The sequence below is a fragment of the Astatotilapia calliptera genome, chromosome 8, assembly GCF_900246225.1.
Source record: "Astatotilapia calliptera chromosome 8, fAstCal1.2, whole genome shotgun sequence".
Lineage (NCBI taxonomy): Eukaryota > Metazoa > Chordata > Actinopteri > Cichliformes > Cichlidae > Astatotilapia > Astatotilapia calliptera.
In genome coordinates, this window is record NC_039309.1 from 17,783,760 (window position 1) to 17,806,808 (window position 23,049).

The 23,049-nt window shown below is 41.1% G+C and overlaps 2 protein-coding genes across 4 annotated transcripts; both read right to left on the bottom strand.

Annotated features, from left to right (window-relative positions):
• Nucleotides 1-672: 672 nt before the first annotated feature.
• On the bottom strand, nucleotides 673-11,656 carry chadlb (chondroadherin-like b). Of its 3 annotated transcripts, XM_026177202.1 has the most exons (12): nucleotides 11,423-11,655; nucleotides 10,891-11,106; nucleotides 9,724-9,891; nucleotides 9,124-9,318; nucleotides 8,843-8,998; nucleotides 8,581-8,726; nucleotides 5,228-5,509; nucleotides 4,915-5,125; nucleotides 2,521-2,794; nucleotides 2,033-2,445; nucleotides 1,783-1,949; nucleotides 673-1,550 (listed from the first exon to the last, which is right to left on the bottom strand). In XM_026177202.1, the coding sequence occupies exons 3-12, from the start codon at nucleotides 9,889-9,891 to the stop codon at nucleotides 1,241-1,243; spliced, it is 2,322 nt and encodes a 773-aa protein (XP_026032987.1). In that variant the 5' UTR covers nucleotides 10,891-11,106; nucleotides 11,423-11,655; the 3' UTR covers nucleotides 673-1,240. The 3 variants fall into 3 exon arrangements, with proteins under 3 accessions (XP_026032987.1, XP_026032988.1, XP_026032986.1); XM_026177203.1 differs by lacking the exon at nucleotides 10,891-11,106 and having other exon boundaries at nucleotides 8,843-8,968; nucleotides 11,423-11,656; XM_026177201.1 differs by lacking the exon at nucleotides 10,891-11,106.
• Nucleotides 11,657-15,637: 3,981 nt separating this feature from the next.
• On the bottom strand, nucleotides 15,638-22,380 carry LOC113028401 (chondroadherin-like). The gene is made up of 9 exons (XM_026178645.1): nucleotides 22,037-22,380; nucleotides 20,336-20,435; nucleotides 20,096-20,158; nucleotides 18,458-18,625; nucleotides 17,639-17,833; nucleotides 17,356-17,511; nucleotides 17,117-17,262; nucleotides 16,821-17,016; nucleotides 15,638-15,814 (listed from the first exon to the last, which is right to left on the bottom strand). Exons 2-9 carry the CDS (start codon nucleotides 20,396-20,398, stop codon nucleotides 15,638-15,640), a joined length of 1,164 nt encoding a protein of 387 aa, XP_026034430.1. The 5' UTR covers nucleotides 20,399-20,435; nucleotides 22,037-22,380.
• Nucleotides 22,381-23,049: the final 669 nt, after the last annotated feature.

The following is a 23,049-nucleotide window of genomic DNA, read 5'->3' on the forward strand; positions in this document are numbered from 1 at the left end:
AACTGCAGGCTCGGTAAAGCAATGCTTTATTCTTTTTTTTTTTCTTATTTTCCATCATACATGTACTATTAAATATAAAAGGCCAAAACAACAATCGGGTACATTCCTAAAAACAATGTCTTTACTGGCCACCTCAGCAACACCGAAAGATACCTGAAGGAGAATTGGAGAATTCTTTCACTGGTTAGGAAAAACTACTTCATAACATCTAACCTGGCCAAGAATCCTTCTACCATCAACAGATATCCTCACGAATAAAAATACAAAATGCTGTCCAAATAATTTGTCAAAAGCAAGAACAGATTAGACCAGGGGTGGGGAACTCGAGGGCCGATGTCCTGCAGGTTTTAGATCTCACCCTGGGTCAACACACCTGAATCAAATAATTAGTTCATGACCAGGCCTCTGGAGAACTTCAAGACACATTGAGGAGGTAATTTAGCCATTTGAATCAGCTGTCTTGGATCAAGGATACATCTAAAACCTGCAGGACACCGGCTTTCAAGGCCTGGAGTTTGACACCCCTGGATTAGACTGCTGGAGAAGAGTGCATATGCATAATATGACAGATTAACTTGTACCAGAATGATAGGAAGGGAAGAGTATGGAGAATTAGAGAAATAGCTCATGATCTGAAGAATACATCCTGTGTCAAACATGGTGGAGGCAGTGTGATGGTATGGGCATGAACGTGGCTGCCAGTGGAAACCAGGCAGCGGTCGCTTGTGTTTATTGATGACGTGACCACTGACAGAAGTAGGAGAATGATATGTGGAGTATACAGGCCCATACTCTGTTCAGAATCAGCCAAATGCTACATATATTCATCCAAGTACTAAAAACAATCCTTATATTAAAAATGATGTTAGTTTGTCCAGTTAATTTTTACAATTTTAACATAAACTCCTTAAATCAAAGTTTAAATCTTAATTGCTTGATTGAAAATGTACTGTGGCAAAACTACTAGTACTGTGCAAATACCTGACTGTAGCACTTTTAAGGTGATAAAAGTTAAAGCCCAACATGATATAGCTTACTAATCCAACCGTACAAAGAATTTATACTGTTGTTCAACATTGTGCTAAGACAGCAAGAATGATTAGTGCAGCTGGGACCGTTCAGTTCAGTGTTTAACCTCAAAACTTTGGTTCTGCGCTGTGCTGATGTTTGCATTGAAGCCCTGACTTTAAAACGTCAGCACAGAACGCCAGAATGGATGCAACGCCGAAAGGCGGGAGTTTCAGGGCATGCTGCGTCTCTTTGTGCTTTCAGCAGCTTTCTTTGCTGCACCCTGTTTTGTGTTTGGACTCCCTCGAATTTTGGATTTGACCTTGAGCATCTTGACCTGCCGATGGCCGCTGAGGTGCATCGGTTTGGGTTTGGTTGCCTTGGGGGCCTTTGCTGGCTTTGAGGTGACAGCAGGGGCAGAGGGAAGACTCTCTCCACCAGGACAGGCTTTGAACCCGTGGACATCCTTGACCCTCCGACCCCGCAATTCAGGTGGATTGGCACAGGTGGCTCGCACCTTCAGGTTAACTTTCTCAATCCACCTAGATAAAAAGAAAAGATCCAAATTAGTTACTATTGTTAGTTATTTAATGTTATTGAGCCAAACGGTATAATATGTGAACCTTAAAGCTAATCTTAACAGACAAAGATGCGTCTTTGGAAATGGTTTTGTTCCCATAATGACCAACATTCACACATTTTCGCATACTAGAATCTCTCACCGTCCAAACCCCAGTCCTATTTAACTACATTATTGACTTGCAGCTGTCTTACATGCGCAGTGGCAGTAGGGGGCAGTCACACATTAGAGGATTGTCAGCGAGATTGATGACCTCCAAAGCGGTGAGTGGGTGGAAGTCAGGGACCTCCTCCAGCTGGTTGCCCTCCAAGAAAAGACTCCTCAACCCAGGACCCAGTCCTGCCAGGGCGCTCTGCGACATCTGCAGCAAAAGCAATCACATCGGTTTGAAAAAAATCTACATTACATATGAAAACGTTTGTAGAGTGCACAAAGCCCGCTCACCTTCTCCAGTCCCATGTTATTGAGGTACAGCTCTTTAAGTGACCTCCCCAGAGGTTTGAAAGCATTCGATCCGATCCAACGAATTGAATTTCTGGACAGCCTGAGGTCTCGGAGATTCCCAGCCTTGCTCAGTGCCTCAGTGGGCACCTCCTTGAGCTTATTCCCTCCCAGGTGAAGCATGTCCAAGTCATTTGCCTGGTAAAGAGCCCTGGGCGACACATGCACAATGGCATTCCCGGTGAGATAGAGAGCTCTCAAACCCTCAGCCCCCGTCATGATACCTGGCTCCAGCTTAGTGATGGAGTTGTTCTCCAGATGAAGTGCAAGCAGACTGGGCACCAGTTTGAAGACACCTTTGGGGAAACTGGTAAAGCGGTTCTTTTCCAAATGGAGGTAAGTCAGCTTAGGGAGACCTTAAAGAAAAAAAGCAAGTGAGTTTGGATCTTGTCTGACCATCTACTCTAAATGTAGCGTTGCCAGTGAAAGACCTTTGAAGGCATCTGGGCTCAGGGAGGTAAGCTCATTCTCAGACAGGTACAGGTATATCAGTCCCTTCATCCCATTGAAAGCCCCTCCCTCTACATCCACAATTTTGCAGCGCTGCAGGTGCAAGGACACAACCTGGGTGACACCGGGGAAGCTGTTGCTGGGAATGTAGTGGAAGTTGTTGCCACGCAGGTCCAGGAGACGTGTGCTGGCAGAGAAACCGCGAGGCACTTTAGTGTGACCACGGTTCTCACATGAAGAGTGGTGTGTCTCTGCCTGTAGACAGGTAGGTAAAGGAAATTTAGAGCTCACCAGCACTTCAACCTTGCACGTCCCTCTCCTGACGCTATGAAAGTGTGTTTGTATGAAACTGTCCAGCTTCTTAAATTAATATAAAAAGATTAACTACAATCAGAACAGTAACTTGGATTTTAAAAGTGTTGTTTCTTTACTCCTGATCAAATACGAAACTCTTAAGAGTTAGAAGGACCGATTCATTCTGATGTGTGTTAAATTTGAAGCTTCAGCCAGCAAAGAACCATCTTAGCTTAAATTAATAGCCAAAGTAAAATTTTATTTTATTTTCACTTGCTACACACGAAGCAAACATGATTGGGGGAAAGAAAAGGGAGAAAGAAAGAGAGGTAGGGGAAGAGGAACGGTGATAAAGGGCAAAAAACAAAAACCAACAAAACAAACAGACAAAAAAATACATATTTCAATCACCTGGATCACCTGTTGAGAAAGAAAAAAGAGAAAACAAGCAAAAAAAAAAGAGAGCAATATAATGAACAACATCATCGCGATAAACTAACAGTAAATAACAGTAAATACTAAATATTGAATATTATTGTGCAGCACATAAGATCGACCGTGCACAGTGTGATTTGAGGTAGGAGCCAAAAAGGGTGTAGTTTGTGTGTGTGAGCACCCGTGAAGGACAAAGAACACACCAGACAGGTCAGGGATAAAGTTATTGAGAAATTTAAAGCAGGCTTCGGCTACAAAAAGATTTCCCAAGCCTTGAACATCCCACGGAGCACTGTTCAAGCCATCATTCAGAAATGGAAGGAGTATGGCACAACTGTAAACCTACAAAGACAAGGCCGTCCACCTAAACTCACAGGCCGAACAAGGAGAGCGCTGATCAGAAATGCAGCCAAGAGGCCCATGGTGACTCTGGACGAGCTGCAGAGATCTACAGCTCAGGTGGGGGAATCTGTCCATAGGACAACTATTAGTGGTGCACTGCACAAAGTTGGTCTTTATGGAAGAGTGGCAAGAAGAAAGCCATTGTTAACAGAAAACCAGAAGAAGTCCTGTTTGCAGTTTGCCACAAGCCATGTGGGGGACACAGCAAACATGTGGAAGAAGGTGCTCTGGTCAGATGAGACCAAAATGGAACTTTTTGGCCAAAATGCAAAACGCTATGTGTGGCAGAAAACTAACACTGCACATCACTCTGAACACACCATCCCCACTGTCAGATATGGTGGTGGCAGCATCATGCTCTGGGGGTGCTTCTCTTCAGCAGGGACAGGGAAGCTGGTCAGAGTTGATGGGAAGATGGATGGAGCCAAATACAGGGCAATCTTGGAAGAAAACCTCTTGGATTCTGCAAAAGACTTGAGACTGGGGCGGAGGTTCACCTTCCAGCAGGACAACGACCCTAAACATAAAAAGATCTGAAAACTGCTGTTCACAAACACTGTCCATCTAATCTGACTGAGCTGGAGCTGTTTTGCAAAGAAGAATGGGCAAGAATTTCAGTCTCTAGATGTGCAAAGCTGGTAGAGACATTCCCTAAAAGACTGGCAGCTGTAATTGCAGCAAAAGGTGGTTCTACAAAGTATTGACTCAGGGGGCTGAATAATTACGCACACCCCACTTTTCAGTTATTTATTTGTAAAAAATGTTTGGAATCATGTATGATTTTCGTTCCACTTCTCACGTGTGCACCACTTTGTGTTGGTCTTTCACGTGGAATTCCAATAAAACTGATTCATGTTTGTGGCTGTAATGTGACAAAATGTGGAAAAGTTCGAGGAGGCCGAATACTTTTGCAAGCCACTGTATATCTCCCCCACCTGCAGAGTGAGTTCATGGAGAGAGGAGACCTCCTTCAAAAAGCCCTTTTTCAATCAATGAACTTGAGGGCTGTTAACTGGTAGACTAAAAACACAAACATGGGGGAAAAAGGCAAATCAAACGCTAGTTTTACAGACTTAAAGGTGGCATTGATTTTCTAACCTAAGCAAGAATCCAGCATATTTCTCAATGTGTTCAACTACATCCTACTATCATTGGCAAATGCAGGTAAAGAGGTTAAAGTCAGCTTGGAAAATATGGTAGGCATTAAATGAAATATAAATATACAAAAAAGTAGTGACACTCACCTCACAGACACAGTTGGCAGGACACTTGACCTTGTTCGGTTCTTCAGTGGGTCGTGGCATGATCCTGGCTGCTTCTTCCTCTTTTATGATGTCTTCCTGACTCTGGCATCTCAGCTCAGAAGGGTGGACAGCATCCAGGCTGTCACCTGAAAGATGGGATGGCCCTCCACAAGTTCCCATCAGCTTCACTTTGTTATAGATAGCCCACTCTCTGCAGAATAGGGGGGAAAAAAGAAAAGAAGAACAAAGTGCTGATCACTTCCCTGAGGTTTCCTGAAGCTGTCAGGACAAGAGCAACAAAAACCCGCCGTACCTGAGTGGACGCAGGTAACAGTTGCAGAGGATTGGATTTCCGGCCAGGTTTAGACGGGACAGCTTTGGCGAGCCTTCGGCGAAGGGCTGGATGACACGCAGCTGGTTATTGCTGATGTCCAGGTGGATGAGGTTGGGGGATTTTGAAACAGCTGTGTTCACCAGGTCCTGCAGGGACATGTGGTCCAGGAAGAGGTGGGTCAGCTTGGGCATGGACACAGCCTCCTCCCCCAGGTACGTCATGGGGTTGTAGCTGAGATCGAGACGAGTCACCTCAGGCAGCCTGGATGCAGAAAAGAACAAGGCAGGAATAAGAACAATGATTATTACTCTTATTACTCTTTGTCAACACAGACATCAGGTGTCTGAGTTTAACAAATGACTTTCTGTCCATTGTGTTGAAGTTTGGTCAGACAAGGGACTATACTGTCTGTGAGAGAGGGATTTGACAAAACATGGAATCCCTTTTGTTCTTTCTACTGATTAATATCACACAACTCATCACTTTATTTAAAACCTAGGGATTTTCTATTTTCTTCTCTATCTAGAAATAGGAGAGCCTAATTAAAAAAAACCTTAAATTGCAATATCAACCAGCTTAACTTATAAATGTTAATAGATAGCACATAAATGATGGATAGACGCTGTTATACTGAAGAGTGAACCCACTAGGCTTCACCTTTGAGGCCTAACAACCTTAAATCTGCATCCTTTGTAATGGCCAGCAGGGGGAGACTCTACATATCTCTCCCTAAAAACGCTTTCCTAATGAGTCAACGGTCTGCACTGCAGAAGATAATATTAATTTATACATAATGGTCAAACAGTTAAAGAAACAAAACAAAACAAACAAATTAAAATAACTTAGTAAAAGTAACTGATAAATTAATGGCTACTGGTATGGATAAGCAGCTTAACGTTCTGTAAACATGATGTCATTAACAGAACAGCAAAAACATAACAGGTAATCAGTTGAACTTGTTATCTAAAGCAAAGGAATTGACTACTTTATTGATCCAAAGCTTAAACCTAACAAACAGTAACCTTCAGGGAACGTTTCCCAAAAAGGCCCTAAAAGTTACAATTTGGAGGCGGGTCCAAGAATGTCCGCTCAAGGCGGTGCATAACTATTAGCTTACCATTTTAAAAGAAGTAAGTTAATTGTTATGTACAACTGAAACAGTTAGCTAACACAAATCAAGGAATGGGAGTTCATTAGAACTCACGAACACAGAATCTGTTGAAGAGTGAAGGAAAGCGCTTTTTTGACTCTGACAAGACTATCGGGGAACATTGGATAAAGAATGGGATCCATTGCTTTAGGGTGTGGCCACCTTGTGACTGACAACTCATGCGGTGTCCTACATTTTTCAGTCAGTTCAACCTATTGATCATCACATCCAGTAGAAACAAACCTACGTTGCAATGCCTAAAATATCAAATGTTGAAGCCCACTGTGATTCACAGTGGCTATGTCCATCTTTAATGTACAGTCTTTGACAGTGGTTTTCAAAGTGTGGGGTGGAGTCTTTGGAGACCTTGCCAATTCTATTCTCTATTTTTTTAAGTGATACAAATTGGACTCTTTTAATTATTCGTAATCAATGATTAAAAAAGAAAGAGATGTGACATTTTTTCAGCTTCAGAAGTCGAGAATGCCAGAAGAAGCTTTCTTAAGCTTTTTCTCTAGTACACAGCAAATTCAAAAGTGTTAAATTTTTTGGTGTTAATAGTCTCCTTGCAAAAGTAGAGTTAATTTTACTCTAAGCAGAGTCACATTCTTTTAATGTAACTCTGAGGTGTAAAATGATAGTAGTTAAAATCGAGTGTTAAAAATGAGTGTTTCTATTTCAAATCTGGAGGTGTTACAATGGAAACATTAACTCTTGACCTCTTAACTCTGAACTCCTACAGGGGCTATGACACCAATAGAGTAAATTCACAGACTCCGCCCCCAGCACGGCTCCAATCGAAGCTGAAGTGAAGCCGTTTCAGAACATTTTGCTCTACATATTTGAGTTGTTTGCCATGCTTGGTAAGTCATTTTTTCAAAGATTGTTTCAATTGTTATTAGCTTTTACTTCTGTGGCTCTTTGGAGTTGAGACAAAGCTGTGTGAAAGGCATTAGCCATGTTGCTCGCTGATAGCATAATATTCTGTTTTAGCTAGCTGAAAGGTATTGTTTGCGGGCAAATACCACAGCCTTGAAAAAAAGCTTGCATGTGAATTTTCAGTCAAACTTTTGGTCAAATACACCTAAAACAATGTCTAGAATGTGAAATGTTGGTATAATGGTGCTACTTGAAGCCTGAAAACGATCGCCCATAAAAAAAAAAACAAACAAACAAACGAGCAAACAGCAGTAGCTGACGTCCTGACTCGATTCTACGGTAGCATTTAGATCCCTCCAGAGTTTTGTGCACACGGTTTAGGTAAAAATGAAAAAAGTTGAGGTTTTACATTTAGTTCAGTATTACCTGTTGCCTGTGTCCTTGTCTTTTGGGAAAATACTTTACACAAGTAATGGCTCAAAGAGGATTCCTTTTTTTTTTTTACTGTGCTGCAATTGTTTACTGGATTATTTGTGCCGTTAATTAGTGTCAACTAATTTTTATTCAATCTCCACACAGGATATGCTTGTGAAGATGGAATATGGGGGAGAGCAGAAGTGCGTTGAAGTTCCACAAAGTGATGAATGGAGGACATGCATATTGTATTGAAGAAATAAGTGTTGAGAATGCTGTTATTTGCATTTACCATGTCAGACCTTTTGATAAACAACATTCTAATGAAAGTGAGAACATGTACACTGTTACATCTTTCAGAAAATGTTTTGAAATTGTGGTGCACAGTTCAGAATAAATGTTTTTCAAAAACCATTGCATCTTTTTAGTAAATGTTTATTTCCAAAAGAAATTTCTAGAAGTTCAGAACAGTAAAATTCCCGCTTTTTAGAATGAATTAGAAGATAACTCTTACGTAGTTAAACTAAAATACTCTTTGAGAGTTAATATATAAACTCTTAACACCAAGTGTTAAATTATCAACTCCAGACAGATTTGGTGTTTAACACTAAATCAGAGTTAACGTACCAACTCTCCAAAAAGAGTTAAATTAACACTCTCTGGTGTGGACCCATATAGACACTTTAACAGTGTTGAAATCAAATCCGACAGTGTTAATTTGGACATGCTGGATTTGCTGTGTACGTGTAAAGCAACCAGCGGGCCTGTGCTTTGCTGTTAATTATGATGTCATAATTGTCACATTGGATTTTAGTTTTTCTCTAGATTTACATCCAGTGTGAGATTCCTGTTTAGCTCCAATGCTGAGCGATGGTGCCTCTCACTTCACCTGGTCATGGTCTCAGTGGGGAAAAACTGTAACTCGTTGTGATCCAGGCTGAGACGAGTTAGTGTGAACAGTCCGGCAAAGGCTTCAGTATCCAGGTAGTTTAGAAAGTTGTAACTAAGACGAAGCCACTTGATATTCTGCAGGCCCTGAAAGCAAAGGAAGCTGGCATTTTATTTAAGGCTCCAGCAACAGGTGCATATCTGTAAAATCTTTGAAATTTTCCATTTTGAAGTATTTTGTACACACGGTTTAGTGTGGGTACCTGGAATGCCATATTAGGGATGTAAACCAGCTGATTGTGTGAGAGGGAGAGCAGGTTGAGGGAGCCCAGCTGAGAGAACGCTCCAGGCTGGATCTCTTTCACACGATTACGGTCAATAATAAGCTGCTTTAGTGAGGACAGACCGTCAAATGACTCCTAGAATCATAAAAAAACCAAGGACTGCACTGAGAATTGTTGGGTAGACTTCTTGAAGTTAATTTTAGTTTTTAAAAACCACTGAAAATGATCATGGGATATATGTGGTTTAAGTCTAAGAATACCTGGTAGAGGATGTCAATGTTGTTGTTGGAAAGGTTGAGGAAGACCAGGCGACCGAGGCCACGGAACGCCCCCTCCTTCACCTTGTGGATGTTACAGCGCTGCAGCGACAGGTGAGTCAGGTAGGGGGTGTGCCTGAAAGCCCCAGTGGGGAGTTCCTGTATGTCATTACCTCGAAGGTCCAGTTTCACTGTTATCTATGAGGAAAACAGATTATATATTAGAGGATAATAATAAGTATTTAAAAGGTACCACAGCTTTGGAAGTTTAGCCGAAGCCTTATCATTCTTTAACAGGGGTATTAAAATTTGTATTTCCCTGGAAATAAACACCTGTTCAACAGAGAATTGTTTAAACAGCCCCATTTTTGTGGATTGTTTAAACACCACAGCTTACCTGAGTATTGTTGCTAATCATTTCCATCTAGACTTCTTAGATGTGCAGCAGACAAATGTGCAGCAGCTGTGTGATGCTATCATCCTAATATGAACCAAAATCTGTGAGGAATGTTTTAGGACCTTGTTGAATCTGAGCGGATACGACCTGGTGCTAGCAAGGTGTACCTAACAAACTGACCAATAAGTGTATATGTTTATAGATACCTCATCAACAGCAGGAGGAACCTGGGTCAGGTTCTTGTTGGCACAGGTCACATTGAGTTGGATTTGGTCGCAGAAACACTCCTGTGGGCATTTTGCTGCTTGGACTGCAGGGACGCAGAGGACCAGCGAGCTGATCAGCAGAATCCAAAAGGTAACGGGAAGGTCCATCTGTAGGGAAAACCCTGATTCACTCTTTTAGTTTGGCCACATAACATGTCAAACTGCAATGCTAAATGTTTAAGGTGCACGTACGCCAACAAATTACCGCTGATTCGTTTTTTTTATTTTTAGCGGCGATGTACCGTAATAGAAAATTTATTCATGCATACAGCTTTCCAGTTTTCTGTTCATGTTGGCAGCTTCAACATTAATTTATATGCATTTGGATAAAAAAATGTATTAATGTAGTAATATATCAGTTACAGGGGCAACTTCTTTTAGAGGTGTTTTGTTTTGTTTTTTACACTTGCTACTTTAAACACATTTTTATTGACAGATTTGCATCAACGTGTTATTGATGCAAGAGATGTCATTGTAATAGATTCTCATTAAACCAAGAATAAGTCTTTTAACCTGCAAAAAGGTTGGAAACTGTCCTTGGTTAGAATCATAAGGAATGTCGTTCTCAGAGGAAGTTTTAAAAAATGTTATTATCACTGAATTCGGACACCGTAAGAAAAAGCTGTGTGTCATTCAGTTATTTTTCCCTTTCCAAAGCTGAAGGTAGTTTAAAAAAATCCTTCTGCACTTTTGGGGATTAATGCCATTTGGTCAGATTGGTCTGCCGTAGTCTTCACTGGAATGCCTTAAAACCACATTCCCATGTTGGATCAACAGTGCTGATCCACAGGAACGGACATGAAAAGCTTCAGAGCTCCACACTCTACAGTTTGGACTCTGGAAATGTGGACACGTGCAGTATGCTATGGCTAATTTTTTCTGTTAAAACTGTGACCTCAAAGAAACCATTGACCGCACAACACAAACGGCAAATACATGAACTTATTTGCTATGTGCACTTGAAGTCAATGATAAGATTGGTATAAAAGGTTGAAAATACTTGGTGTCATCTCAAGCAGCAGGGAAACGAAGCTGTACCACACGTTTAAAAAGAATTAAACTGCTAGTTTCATAGTTATTCACGCCATATTATTTTCGAGTGCCCACCTGAACAGAAAGAGGCCCAGAAACTAGAGAGGAAGGAATTTCCTCAGTTCAGGCTGTTTGTCTTCGTTCCCCCGGGATCAACAGGTCCAAACCACGGAGGAGCAGCCGCACCGGCCGTGCACAAAGGCGCAGTGTCTTTCTCTGCCGCGGCTGTGCCAAAATGCGTTTCCCCTGAAAATACACGCCTGTCCACCGGGCAGTGCGACATAGCAGGCACTGTACAGCCCCGAGACACTGATTTAGCCTAAACTACGATCATTACAAAAAATCTGAATATGATTTGTGTAGATATCAGGTTACATTTGTTCAAGTTAAGTGCTTATTACAAAAAAATATTAAAGTTCGTTATTAAAAGACGATGCTTTCCTTTTTGACGCAAAACAAAATGCAGGACTAAATACCTGAGCATCGGGTATCAACCGTTCCGGCCTGTTTAAGTGTTGCCCGGACACCATTACAATCGTTTGAATGTGTGTAATACTTTTAAATCCGGACATTCAATGATAAGAAACCCCTTTACGCACAAACTCACCGTGGCGGTTCCGTCCAGCTGCAGAGCGCTACTGGTCCCTCAGTCACGAACTCCGCCGCTCTTCCCCTGCTTGTCGCCCCATCCAAAACAAACTCCGTCTATCCCCTTCTTTCACGTCTGCTCCTTGGCTACCTCCACCTCCAACCCCACTGCTGCAGTCTGCTCACTGCGCCTCAGAGTTTATTAAAGGACTAGTTCAGCCCAAAGTGAGGAGAATCAGTCACCTCAGAGCCTAAAGTCTAACTTTCATATGCACCACTAAAAATGAAAGTGACATTAAAAAAATTAAAATATGTAAGAACTCTGATCACAGTGTAACACAGTTAAAATCAGAAGCCATAAATGATTATGAATCCCTTTCTCCTGCTTTGGTTACAATGGATCTGTGAGATCTCAGATGAACCAGACCTAGATCAGATGATCAATGAACCAGTTTGTGTAATTTGGTGTCAGGTGCAGTGATCCATAATGTCCCAGAGGTCTTTGAGGATCGGTGAATGGCATTGCTGACTTTGTTGTTCAGGAACAGCATAAAAACACTGGTCACATGAGGCTGGGAATTATTCTCCACCCACATTTGGTCGGAGGATTTCTTTTTTTTTTTTTTTTTTTTGTCCCGTTTGGATCTATAGCCATCAGAATTGTTGTCTTGAGGCCAAGAAAGATGCCAAGCGGATTTATTTTACCAAGTGGATCATCATGGCCTTGCCATATTGGTCCATTTGATTGACCTTTATTATAATTATGAATTTATTTTATTTTCAGTTGCAAACGGGACAGACATAACTGTGGGATAGGACAGGGGGAAAGAATGAAAGAAAGAGGGGGAGAGAAAGAAAGAAAACCAAAGGGGAGAAGAGACGGTGAGAAGGGGGGGGGAAGAGAGAAAAACAAACAAACAAAAAAATAACAAAAAAAAAAACAAAACTCCTGGGTCACCTGTATGGAGAGAAAACAACAGAGGAGACAGCAAACAACAAAGAGCAACATAATAATAGAAAAAAAAAAAAGCACCATCACAATAAACTAGCTAGCAGTAGATATCAATAGTTACTAAATAATAAACGATATTGTGCAGCACGTAAGATAGACAGCGCACAGTGTGCTTTGAGGCAGCAGCCAAGAAAGCTGTAGTCCGCGTCTGTGAATACCCATGTGTACACCTGTGTGCATACCTGTGTGGATCAGCATGCTTGCATTCCAAAGGCTTCTCCATGTAATGATCTGCTAGGGAGTGTGGGGAGCCACAGCCCTGTCCTTTATGGTATCAAGCAGGTATGGAGGAGATCAAAACTCCAGACATCCAGAGGCCCCCAGAACACAAGAGACCAAGGAAGACCCACAGAGGGGCAGCTGCGGTCAGAGGATTTCATTCTGGTACCTACAGCAGTCAGGATACCAAGTCGAGGTCTGTGTTCTCTTCAAGGATATGCCTACCCAGACCATCTCTACCACACTGCCAAACTGGTCATGCTAGATGATATTATGGGGTTGTTACTCCTCATACACTTGAGCAGCCACCGGTCCTGCTGCTAGGTTGATGCTATTCTACAGCCCTATCCACGGCTCCTCACATCTCCTCCACACTTTAGTCTGTGCCTTCTTGTGATAGCACCTATGGATATGTCATCCTGGAGTTGGACTTTCTGTGAAGCCTCAGTGCGATGCAGGTTCCAGTCTCATGCAGTAGTGGCAAGAATCAGTCAGGAGGGATAAGATCAATGATCTGTGAGAGGGGGGTTTATTCTGTTGCCTCTCATGCACCTGTTGTCACTTTTATTTACACCAAAGCAGGTGAACTACACTCATCACAGTTTCTGCTTCCTAACTGGACAGATTGTATTCCTTAAGTTTAACTCATTGTGTTTTTCTGAGGACTGATACTAATAAACATCACCACTCAAAAAAAAAAACAAAAAAAACCCCATTACATTTTCTTAGAACGAGTTCAAAGGCGGCTGTTGCAGACATGACTGTGAAAACACTCAGACAAACACAGAGGGTGTCAGGTTTGTTAGATGAACTATATTTAAGACAGAACATATGGTACAAATTACTAATCAGGTAAACCAAAGTTATCCTCAAGGAATAGATGCACAATCAAACAGGTGATATAAATGCTACGTTCCATTCTCATACCACCAACACACAGAGCTATATGAGGTAATACACAGGACGTTGTGCAACATAAAGTCATATAAGAAACTGCAAATAAAAGTGATTCTGGTCCCTGATCATGATGATCCTGCAGTATGGGTTGGTCCCTATGAGCAGCACAATCACAGCTGTGAGTAAACAAACTCTCCCTAAAGTTGCTCTTATTTCCCTTTAAAGAATTTATTCAAATACATTTAAAAAAAGACAACACCTTTTTATTTATTTTACTTATAGATTATAATAATGTTTGCATCACAACTTCTGTCTCAGCACTCCTGAACCAGGTTTTCACAAAAAATCAGTAGTTGTATCAGCGTCTGCCACACCGGTGGGATCTCTTCTACAAATTTCCCAATTTATTTCAGAAACACTGATGATAATTAAACCGAGATTAAAAGCATGTTTCTGAAATAAATTCAGTTTTTTGTCTTTTTTTTTTTAGTAAATTTTAACTCAATTACTTACTAAATGTAGGATGTTCACTTCACTTCAAGTTACAGTCATTAATCATTTTAAACACATTTGTGCTTTTTAGCAGCTTTCTTTGCTGCACCCTGCTTTGTGTTTGGACTCCCACAAATTTTGGATTTGGCCTTGAGCATCTTGACCTGCTGATGACCGTTGAGGTCAATCGGTTTGGGTTTGGTTGCTTTGGGGGCCTTTGCTGGCTGTGAGGTAGTGTAAAGCGAGTGGTAAGGAAGGTGATATGTAGACAGCATCAGCAGACTGGTCAAATTTCTTACAAATGTACTTTATTTTCTGGCACCATCTGGTACCATTTTAAAACAACCTCGGTTGTCAAAATCTTACTTGTTTTGTACAGAATTTTACACACACATGCACCTCATTAGTCTCTACCATTAAGAAATAGGTTAACGATACAATCTAAACAAAGAAACAGGAATAACATTATTTACAAACTCATTTACACCAAATAAATGGTTTGAAAAGTAAAATGCTGCATACAATACAAGTCAAAAGATTACTTAAAAATAAAATAAACGACACTATATAGAAGGAAATACCCTTCATTTGGCACAGGTGGCTCGCACCTTCAGATTAACTTTCTCCATCCATCTAGATAAAGAGAAAAGATCCAAATTAGTTACTAGTGTTAGTTATGGTATAATATGATGACCTTAAAGCTAATCTTAACAGATAAAGATGCATCTTTGGAAAATGGTTTTGTTCCTGTAATAAACATTCACACATGCAAAACATTTTTTCCACATATTAGAATCTCTCAGCGTCCAAACTTCAGTCCTATTTAACTACATTATTGACTTGCAGCTGTCTTACATGCATAGTGGCAGTAGGGGGCAGTCACACATTAGAGGAGCTAAAGTCAGACCACTAACTTGGATTTTAAAAGTGTTGTTTCTTTACTTCTGATCAAATACGAACCTCTTAAGAGTTAGTTAGGACAACTGATTCATTCTGATGTGTGTTAAATTTGAAACCATCGTAGCTTACATTAATATCCAAAGTAGAGGAAAACATCAAACCTGGCTCAATTTAAAACCTTTTTCAATCAATGAACTTGAGGGCTGTTAACTGGTAGATTAAAAAGACAAGTCATGGAAAAACGGCAAATCAGCCGTAGTTTTTACAGACTTAAACTTGGCATTGATTTTCTAACCTAATCAAGAATCCAGCGTATTCCTCAATGTGTTCAACTATATCCTATATATATATGTAACTATATTGGCAAACGCAGGTAAAGAGGTTAAAGTCAGTTTGGAAAATATGGTAGGCATTAAACAAAATATAAATATACAAAAAACTAGTGACACTCACCTCACAGACACAGTGTGCAGGACACTTGACCTTGTTCGGTTCTTCAGTGGGTCGTGGTATGATCCCTGCTGCTTCCTCTTCCTCACTCTGGCATCTCAGCTTAGGAGGGTGGACAGCGTTCAGTCTCTCACCTGAAAGATGGGATGGCCCTCCACAAGTCCCCACCAGCTTCACTTTGTTATAGAAAGCCCACTCTCTGCAGAATAGGGGGGGGGGGGGAGAAAATCATGCTGATCGCTTTCCTGAGGTTTCCTGAAGCTGTCAGTACATGACCAACAACAGCCCATCGTACCTTAGTGGACACAGGCAACGGTTGCAGAGGATTGGATTCCTGGACAGGTTCAGACGTCTTAGTTTAACCAGTTCAACAAAGGCTTCAGTGTCCAGGTAGATTAGACAGTTGTTACTAAGACGAAGCTTCTTGATATTCTGCAGGCCCTGAAAGCAAAGGAAGCTGGCATTTTATTTAAGGCTCCAGCAACAGGTGCATATCTGTAAAAGTATTTTGTACACACGGTTTAGTGTGAGTACCTGGAATGCCATATTAGGGATGTAAACCAGCTGATTGTGTGAGAGGGAGAGCAGGTTGAGGGAGCCCAGCTGAGAGAACGCTCCAGGCTGGATCTCTTTCACATGATTGTGGTCAATAATAAGCGCCTGCCACACTGGTTGGATCTATTCTACAAATTTCCCAATTTATTTCAGAAACACTGATGACATGTAAACCGAGATTTCCACAGATATAAAAGCATGTTTCTGAAATAAATTCCTGTTTTGTGTCTTCTTCTTTTTTTAAATTTGTAAATTTTAACTCAGTTAATTACTAAATGTAGGATGTTCGCTTCACCTCAGGTTACAGTCATTAATCATTTTAAACACATTAAACTCAAGTCTGATTGATGTGAAGTTTTTTTTTCTTTTTTTAAAGCATCTGTATCTATTTTCTATAAAATATAAGTCACAAGCACAAGTAGAAAATAAAAATTGAGACATTCTTGGACAGTCTCTGTGAAGCCTTCATAGAAAATGAAAGTCAGGAGCAGAAATCAGTGGTTGGACTTGGCCTTTGACTAGAAACACCCCCCCCCCAAAAAAAACAAAACAACAAAAAAAAACATCCCTGCTAGTTTTTCAAAGTTGAAAAATTGAATGTGAGTGCAGAGTGTGCCCCTGTGTCAGCTGAGTCAGTGTTAATCCTGGCACCTCCTCTCCAAAGCAGAGCTCAGCCTCTCTCTGGCACTGCCGCACAGATGTAACCTTAGGCCGCCTAAGGTTACATCTTTTGGCATCTTACAATGCTGTGATTGCAGCCATTACCCAACTCTCTGTGAATGGTACTCATGGCCATTGATCAGTGGTTATGAGAATTTGCATAATTATGATGAAGGAACTGACTGAAGGCATTAAATGAAATATAAATATACAAAAAACTAGTGGCACTCACCTCACAGACACAGTTGGCAGGACACTTGACCTTGTTCAGTTCTTCAGTGGGTCGTGGTATGATCCCTGCTGCTTCCTCTTCCTCACTCTGGCATCTCAGCTTAGGAGGGTGGACAGCGTTCAGTCTCTCACCTGAAAGATGGGATGGCCCTCCACAAGTCCCCACCAGCTTCACTTTGTTACACAAAGCCCACTCTCTGCAGAATGGGGGGGGGGGGGGGGGGAGAAAATCGTGCTGATCACTTTCCTGAGGTTTCCTGAAGCTGTCAGTACATGACCAACAACAGCCCATCGTACCTTAGTGGACACAGGCAACGGTTGCAGAGGATTGGATTCCTGGACAGGTTCAGACGTCTTAGGTTAACCAGTTCGACAAAGGCTTCAGTATCCAGGTAGATTAGACAGTTGTTACTAAGACGAAGCTTCTTGATATTCTGCAGGCCCTGAAAGCAAAGGAAGCTGGCATTTTATTTAAGGCTCCAGCAACAGGTGCATCTCTGTAAAAGTATTTTGTACACACAGTTCAGTGTGGGTACCTGGAATGCCACATTAGGGATGTAAACCAGCTGATTGTGTGAGAGGGAGAGCAGGTTGAGGGAGCCCAGCTGAGAGAACGCTCCAGGCTGGATCTCTTCCACACGATTACGGTCAATAATAAGCTGCTTTAGTGAGGACAAACCGTCAAATGACTCCTAGAATCATAAAAAAACCAAGGACTGCACTAAAAATTGTTGGGTAGACTTCTTGAAGTTAATTTTTATTTTTTTAAAAACCACTTAAAATGACAATGGGATATATGTGGTTTAAGTCTAAGAATACCTGGTAGAGGATGTCAATGTTGTTGTTGGAAAGGTTGAGGAAGACCAGGCGACCGAGGCCACGGAACGCCCCCTCCTTCACCTTGTGGATGTTACAGCGCTGCAGCGACAGGTGAGTCAGGTAGGGGGTGTGCCTGAAAGCCCCAGTGGGGAGTTCCTGTATGTCATTACCTTGAAGGTCCAGTTTGACTGTTCTCTATAAGGAGATTACATATTAGAGGGTAATAATAAGTATTTAATAGGTACTACAGCTTGAGAAGTTTAGCCGAAGCCTTATCATTCTTTAACAGGGGTATTAAAATTTGTATTTGCCTCGAAATAAACACCTGTTCAACAGAATTGTTTAAACAGCCCCATTTTTGAGGATTGTTTAAACTCCACAGCTTACCCGACTGTTGTTGCTAATCATTTCCATCCCTTTATGACCACAGTGCATTCAACTTCTGATGGCTGCTTCCAGCAGGATAGCGTACCACAGAGCTCAAATCATCTCAAACATGTTCCATGAATATGACACTGAAATTACTGTACTCATATTTTCTCCACAGTCACCAGATCTCAGTCCAATAAAGCATCTTTTGAATGTGGTGGAACAGGAGATTTGCATCTTAGATGTGCAGCAGGCAGCTGTGTGATGTTATCATGCTAATACGGACCAAAATCTGGGAGGAATGTTTTAGGACCTTGTTGAATCTATGCATGACAAATTAAGGCAGTTCTGAAGATAGAAGAGGATGCGGTTGTATCCTCTTGGTCGTATCCAGTTGCTAGCAAGGTGTATCTAACAAACTGATGAGTAAGTGTATATGTTTATAGATACCTCATCAACATTAGGAGGAACCTGGGTCAGGTTCTTGTTGGCACAGGTCACATTGAGTTGGATTTGGTCGCAGAAACACTCCTGTGGGCATTTTGCTGCTTGGACTGCAGGGACGCAGAGGACCAGCAGGTTGATCAGCAGAATCCTACGAGTAAGGCGAAGGTGCTTCTGCATGGAAAACACTCATTCAGTCTTTTAGTTTTGCTACATACTTCAAACAGTAACATTAATTGTTTAAAGTGCAAACACACCAACAAATTACTGCTGATTAGAGTTTAGTAATTCTTTAGGTTGGACACTGTGCTTGGTTACTGTCACACAGTGGAAATTTGTATTTGTTTTATAGTCTGTTTTATGCTGATTTTAATGTTTATTTGTATGTGTGGTTCTGATTTTATTTGCATGATTTTACTTTGATATTTGTGATGCATGTTTTTAGTGTTTATGTATGACATTGTTTTAATCCACTATGGAGTGACTGGACAGTGGACAAATTAGTCAATAGCAGGCACCTGTTGAGGTGTTGGGTGTGCCCTGATGTGGCCTATCAGCTGCTGAAAGGATCTGTTAGAAAAGCTGGGTCAGCACCTCAATGAGGGAGAGGCCCAGATTCTGGGAGGAAGGAGCATGTAGACGCTAGATGAAACGGCTTGCGTGAAGACGGGCTGATCGGTGCGACTTGGTGTCCAATTCCGGCCACAGAAAAGGCGACCGGTGGGAATCAACGTGTGTCATCAACACAGACACACGTTGTCTGTGAACCTCTGCCTGCATTTGTGAGTACTGTTGTTCACTGGTTGCAGCTTCACAAACAATGTTTCTGGTTAGTATCTGTTTGTTTATGTAGTAGGTTGGAAGACGCTACATGTTTAATTTTGTATGAAAATCACCCCCCCCCCCCCCCCCCCCCCCCCGCTTTTTTTTGGTTTGATTGAGGTTATACCTCATTATGTCAGTAGATGGTGTTCTTGCACTGCTGTGGAACTACCAGAGGGACTCTGCGCAGCTCAGAAATAAATGAGCTCCGGCCTGAGCAAGACTCTAATTTACGAGAGCTACGTAGGGCTCTCTAGCCTGTGTGCTGCCGGTCCAGAGTCTCCTGGGTCCTGCGCTGGTAACATTTTCAAGGCGAGGAGGAGGCCGCTGTTGCAGCGAGATAAGTTTCCATGTTGTCACTGGGCTTATGTTGGTGTGGGGCCAGCTTCAAAAGAGGATTTTTTTTTTCCCCCCTTTGATCCTTATGTTTAAAAAAAAAAAAAAAAAAAAAAAATTACAAATTTATTGGTGTGGTTTTATTTGGGTTTTTTGTTTAAACAGTTTCCAGATCTTCTGTTTGAAGAACCCCTAGTGTAACATTTAGGCTCATAGTTCAAGTGTCTACATTCTCTCAGTGGAATCATAAGGAATGTCATTCTCAAAGGGAGTTAAAAAAAAAAATCTTAACACTAATTTAGACACTGTGGGGGCAAACAACTGTCATTTAGTTATATGGGTGAGGGTGATTTTAAAAATAATTTTTGAATCAACACCAAGGGCATTTTTAAATTTCAACACAGGTGGCTGATTTGTTGCACTCTGAAAATGGGGACATTGAATGGAGTGTTTTTAACCGTCTGGTGTCCACGGCTGGTGACTCACTCTTTGCCTCTCTTCCTTCTTCCATCTCCACATCTGAGCTTTCACACTCCACTTGCTGTCCATCTGAGAACGAGGCAAAATTTGGTATAGCATTAATCTATTGCTTAATTATCCACACCTAATCCATAACGAAGTAATGACAGAAAAATGTTATAAAACCAAAACATTGCAGGTATGTTTATTATTGTTTTTATACTTGAATACTTTTGCAATGCAAAAACTAGTATGTGTTATTGTTACCTGTGCCGTTTTTAATCCAGCTGGTGAGGGATCTACTGCCTTTAGCAGCCTCACAGAGCTCATTTTGTAACGGTTTCCTCCTCTTCTCCTGAGGTATGTTCTGTACAGTGTTATATCATGAGTAATAATTTCCAAAAAGATTATACCCAAGTCACACACACATGCACATACAGTGACATTTTATACCTTCTCCAGAATACTGTATATACTATAGCCACAAGTTTGCATCATGGTGCTGAGCCAGACTACTTCCTTTGTTATTCCTAGTTCTATAATAATAACGTAATAGGAATAAAAAAATTAATTAATAAATATAAAATGGATTTATGATGATTCAATTTGACTATCCACACTGTGCAAGTAGAAAGTTTATTAAATGTTTAAACTGTGGAGATACAATAATTTTGCTGCTGTAAAATCTGGATTTTGAAATATCAATCTAATATCTGTTTCTTAATGTATTTTTATTTAAAACAGTTAGGTTTTAAAATAAATATCGTAATTATAATCTGTAGCGGTTTTTCACACGGGGGGTTGCGCGGGGCGGCATCGTCTTGGGGGGGCGGCATCACGGGCACCGAAAAAAAAAAAATTGCTCGTACTCATGCTGCCCCGACGTTATGCCAGTCTGTGGCGGTCCTAGCCTGTTTGGCGCCCTGGGCGAACACTCCCTCTTGACAACAGGACAAATCAACAATTGACACTGATTAATTAATATTAAAATCTGTAACATAATGTACAATTTCTTCTTGGAGCCCAACCAAACACCTCAAAATGTTCAAAACTTTTTTTTACACTTATCCACCAATTCCTGAACGTGTGCACCCCAAGTTAACCTCTCATCAAACCACAACCCCAGAAACTTATAAATTTTCTCACTCTTTCTAATCCTGTGCCATATAGCTTCAGCTTAATGTCCTCATTAACCCTCTTCCTTGTTTTAATAAAAAAACAAAAAAAAAACTGTCTTAGTTTTATCAACTGAAAACTTGAATCCCCACCTACGACCATTCTTCCACTTTTTTCTTCGATGCCCGTAGATTCGTTGAGAGAGAGAGAGAACGCACGCACGCAGAGACAAAGTAGATTAGTTGAGAGATCAAGTAGAAACCATGAACTAAAAGTAAGAAAACTAAACAGTGGATTAGTGTTAAGGTAATGATAAATAAATTGATAAAATTAACAGTGACATTTAAAGCTGATCAAGTATTCAAGGATGAATGGAGGATTCGATGGCAGACTGCATGAGAGCTGTTGGGGAGAAAGGAAAATGAGGCTGGAGGAGTGAGTTAACAGGTTGATGTGTTACAATGGGGTAAAAAGACCCATGACACCTTTAACCAGTAAGGGTCCTTTTATTAACTACTTGTGTAGTTAATAAAAGGACTGGTAACATTTTGTCACGCTGTTGCGCACACATTTGCTTCAACTGGTCAGTTGCCTGTGTGCTATAGACTATATTGTACGCTTTATACCCTATACTTACTAGTTTTTGTTGCATCACTCGAGTGATGTAACAAAAACTGCGTCTGCTCGTTATTAAAAATATAATTTCCTTTTTGATGCAAAACCAAAATAAAGCACTGAACACTTGGGCATCGGTTATTAACCGTGCATTTCCCCGGACACATTAGTCGTTTAAATATGTGTATTACTTTTATATCCCAACATTAAATGATAGAATCCTTTTTACAAACTTACTCACGAAATATGGCACTTCTTCCACTGAAGAAGCTTCTTGGATGAGATGTAAAACGTCTTCAAGAAAGAACTGAAGAAGCTTCTTGGATGAGATGTAAAACTCAAGAAACACCAGCTGGGGGACTGTTGGAGTCCTGTAGGTTTCAGTGACGTTTATCCCATATTCTTGGCAGGGGTGGCACCCTAAAATGATCGCTTGCTACCCCTTGTGCCACCTTGGTTGTACATATGAGAGTATTGTTTATTTATATTAGATGGTATTAAGACTTTGAACCTATAGCTACAGTTAACACTGAATATAAATTCTAAAACCGAATATATTACATAGTGTTACCCCCCCCCCCCCTTCCTCAAACAACAAATGGTTCAGCCCAAAACTTTCCAGCCAAAAACTGGGCAAGAGTCTGACACTGCTTCTCTTCGAGAACGGAAATGACTGCGAATGTTCGCAGCATAGAGGAACTGAGGACTCTCAACATTCCTGCCATTCCTGCACATTTCTGTTGTCACAGGGTAATTCCAGCACAAAGCTAAGTAGGTATAATGGTTTGCCACTGAACTTTGCCCATCAGAGAATGCTTGTAGCTCATATACATAAAGCCTGGACGGTTTGCCACTTCAGTTCATGAAGTCCGAGGAGTTTTTTCCGCCCCAGAGATTTGTGTCCATATTCTTGGCTTGACTCATGTGAGTACAAGATAACAATTATTACAATGTGATGTGTGCTTGTACCTTTAATAAACGCTCATCGTTATAACTTAGAAGTAGGTTTGCAGGAGACTCTACATGCTTATCTGTAAATATAAGACAACAAGAGGCCAATGGCCCAGTGGATGCAGAGTGGGTGTCTCAGTGCTTGTAATTTGTTAACTCTGTTTTGTATGTTTTCTAAAAGAATTTGGTGTAGTTTGGGTGAGATCTTATGACCGACAGGAAGTCACAGACACACACAGTGCTTTAACTGTTACACTCACAAACCCACACGCACTCACTCACGTGCACTCACACATGTA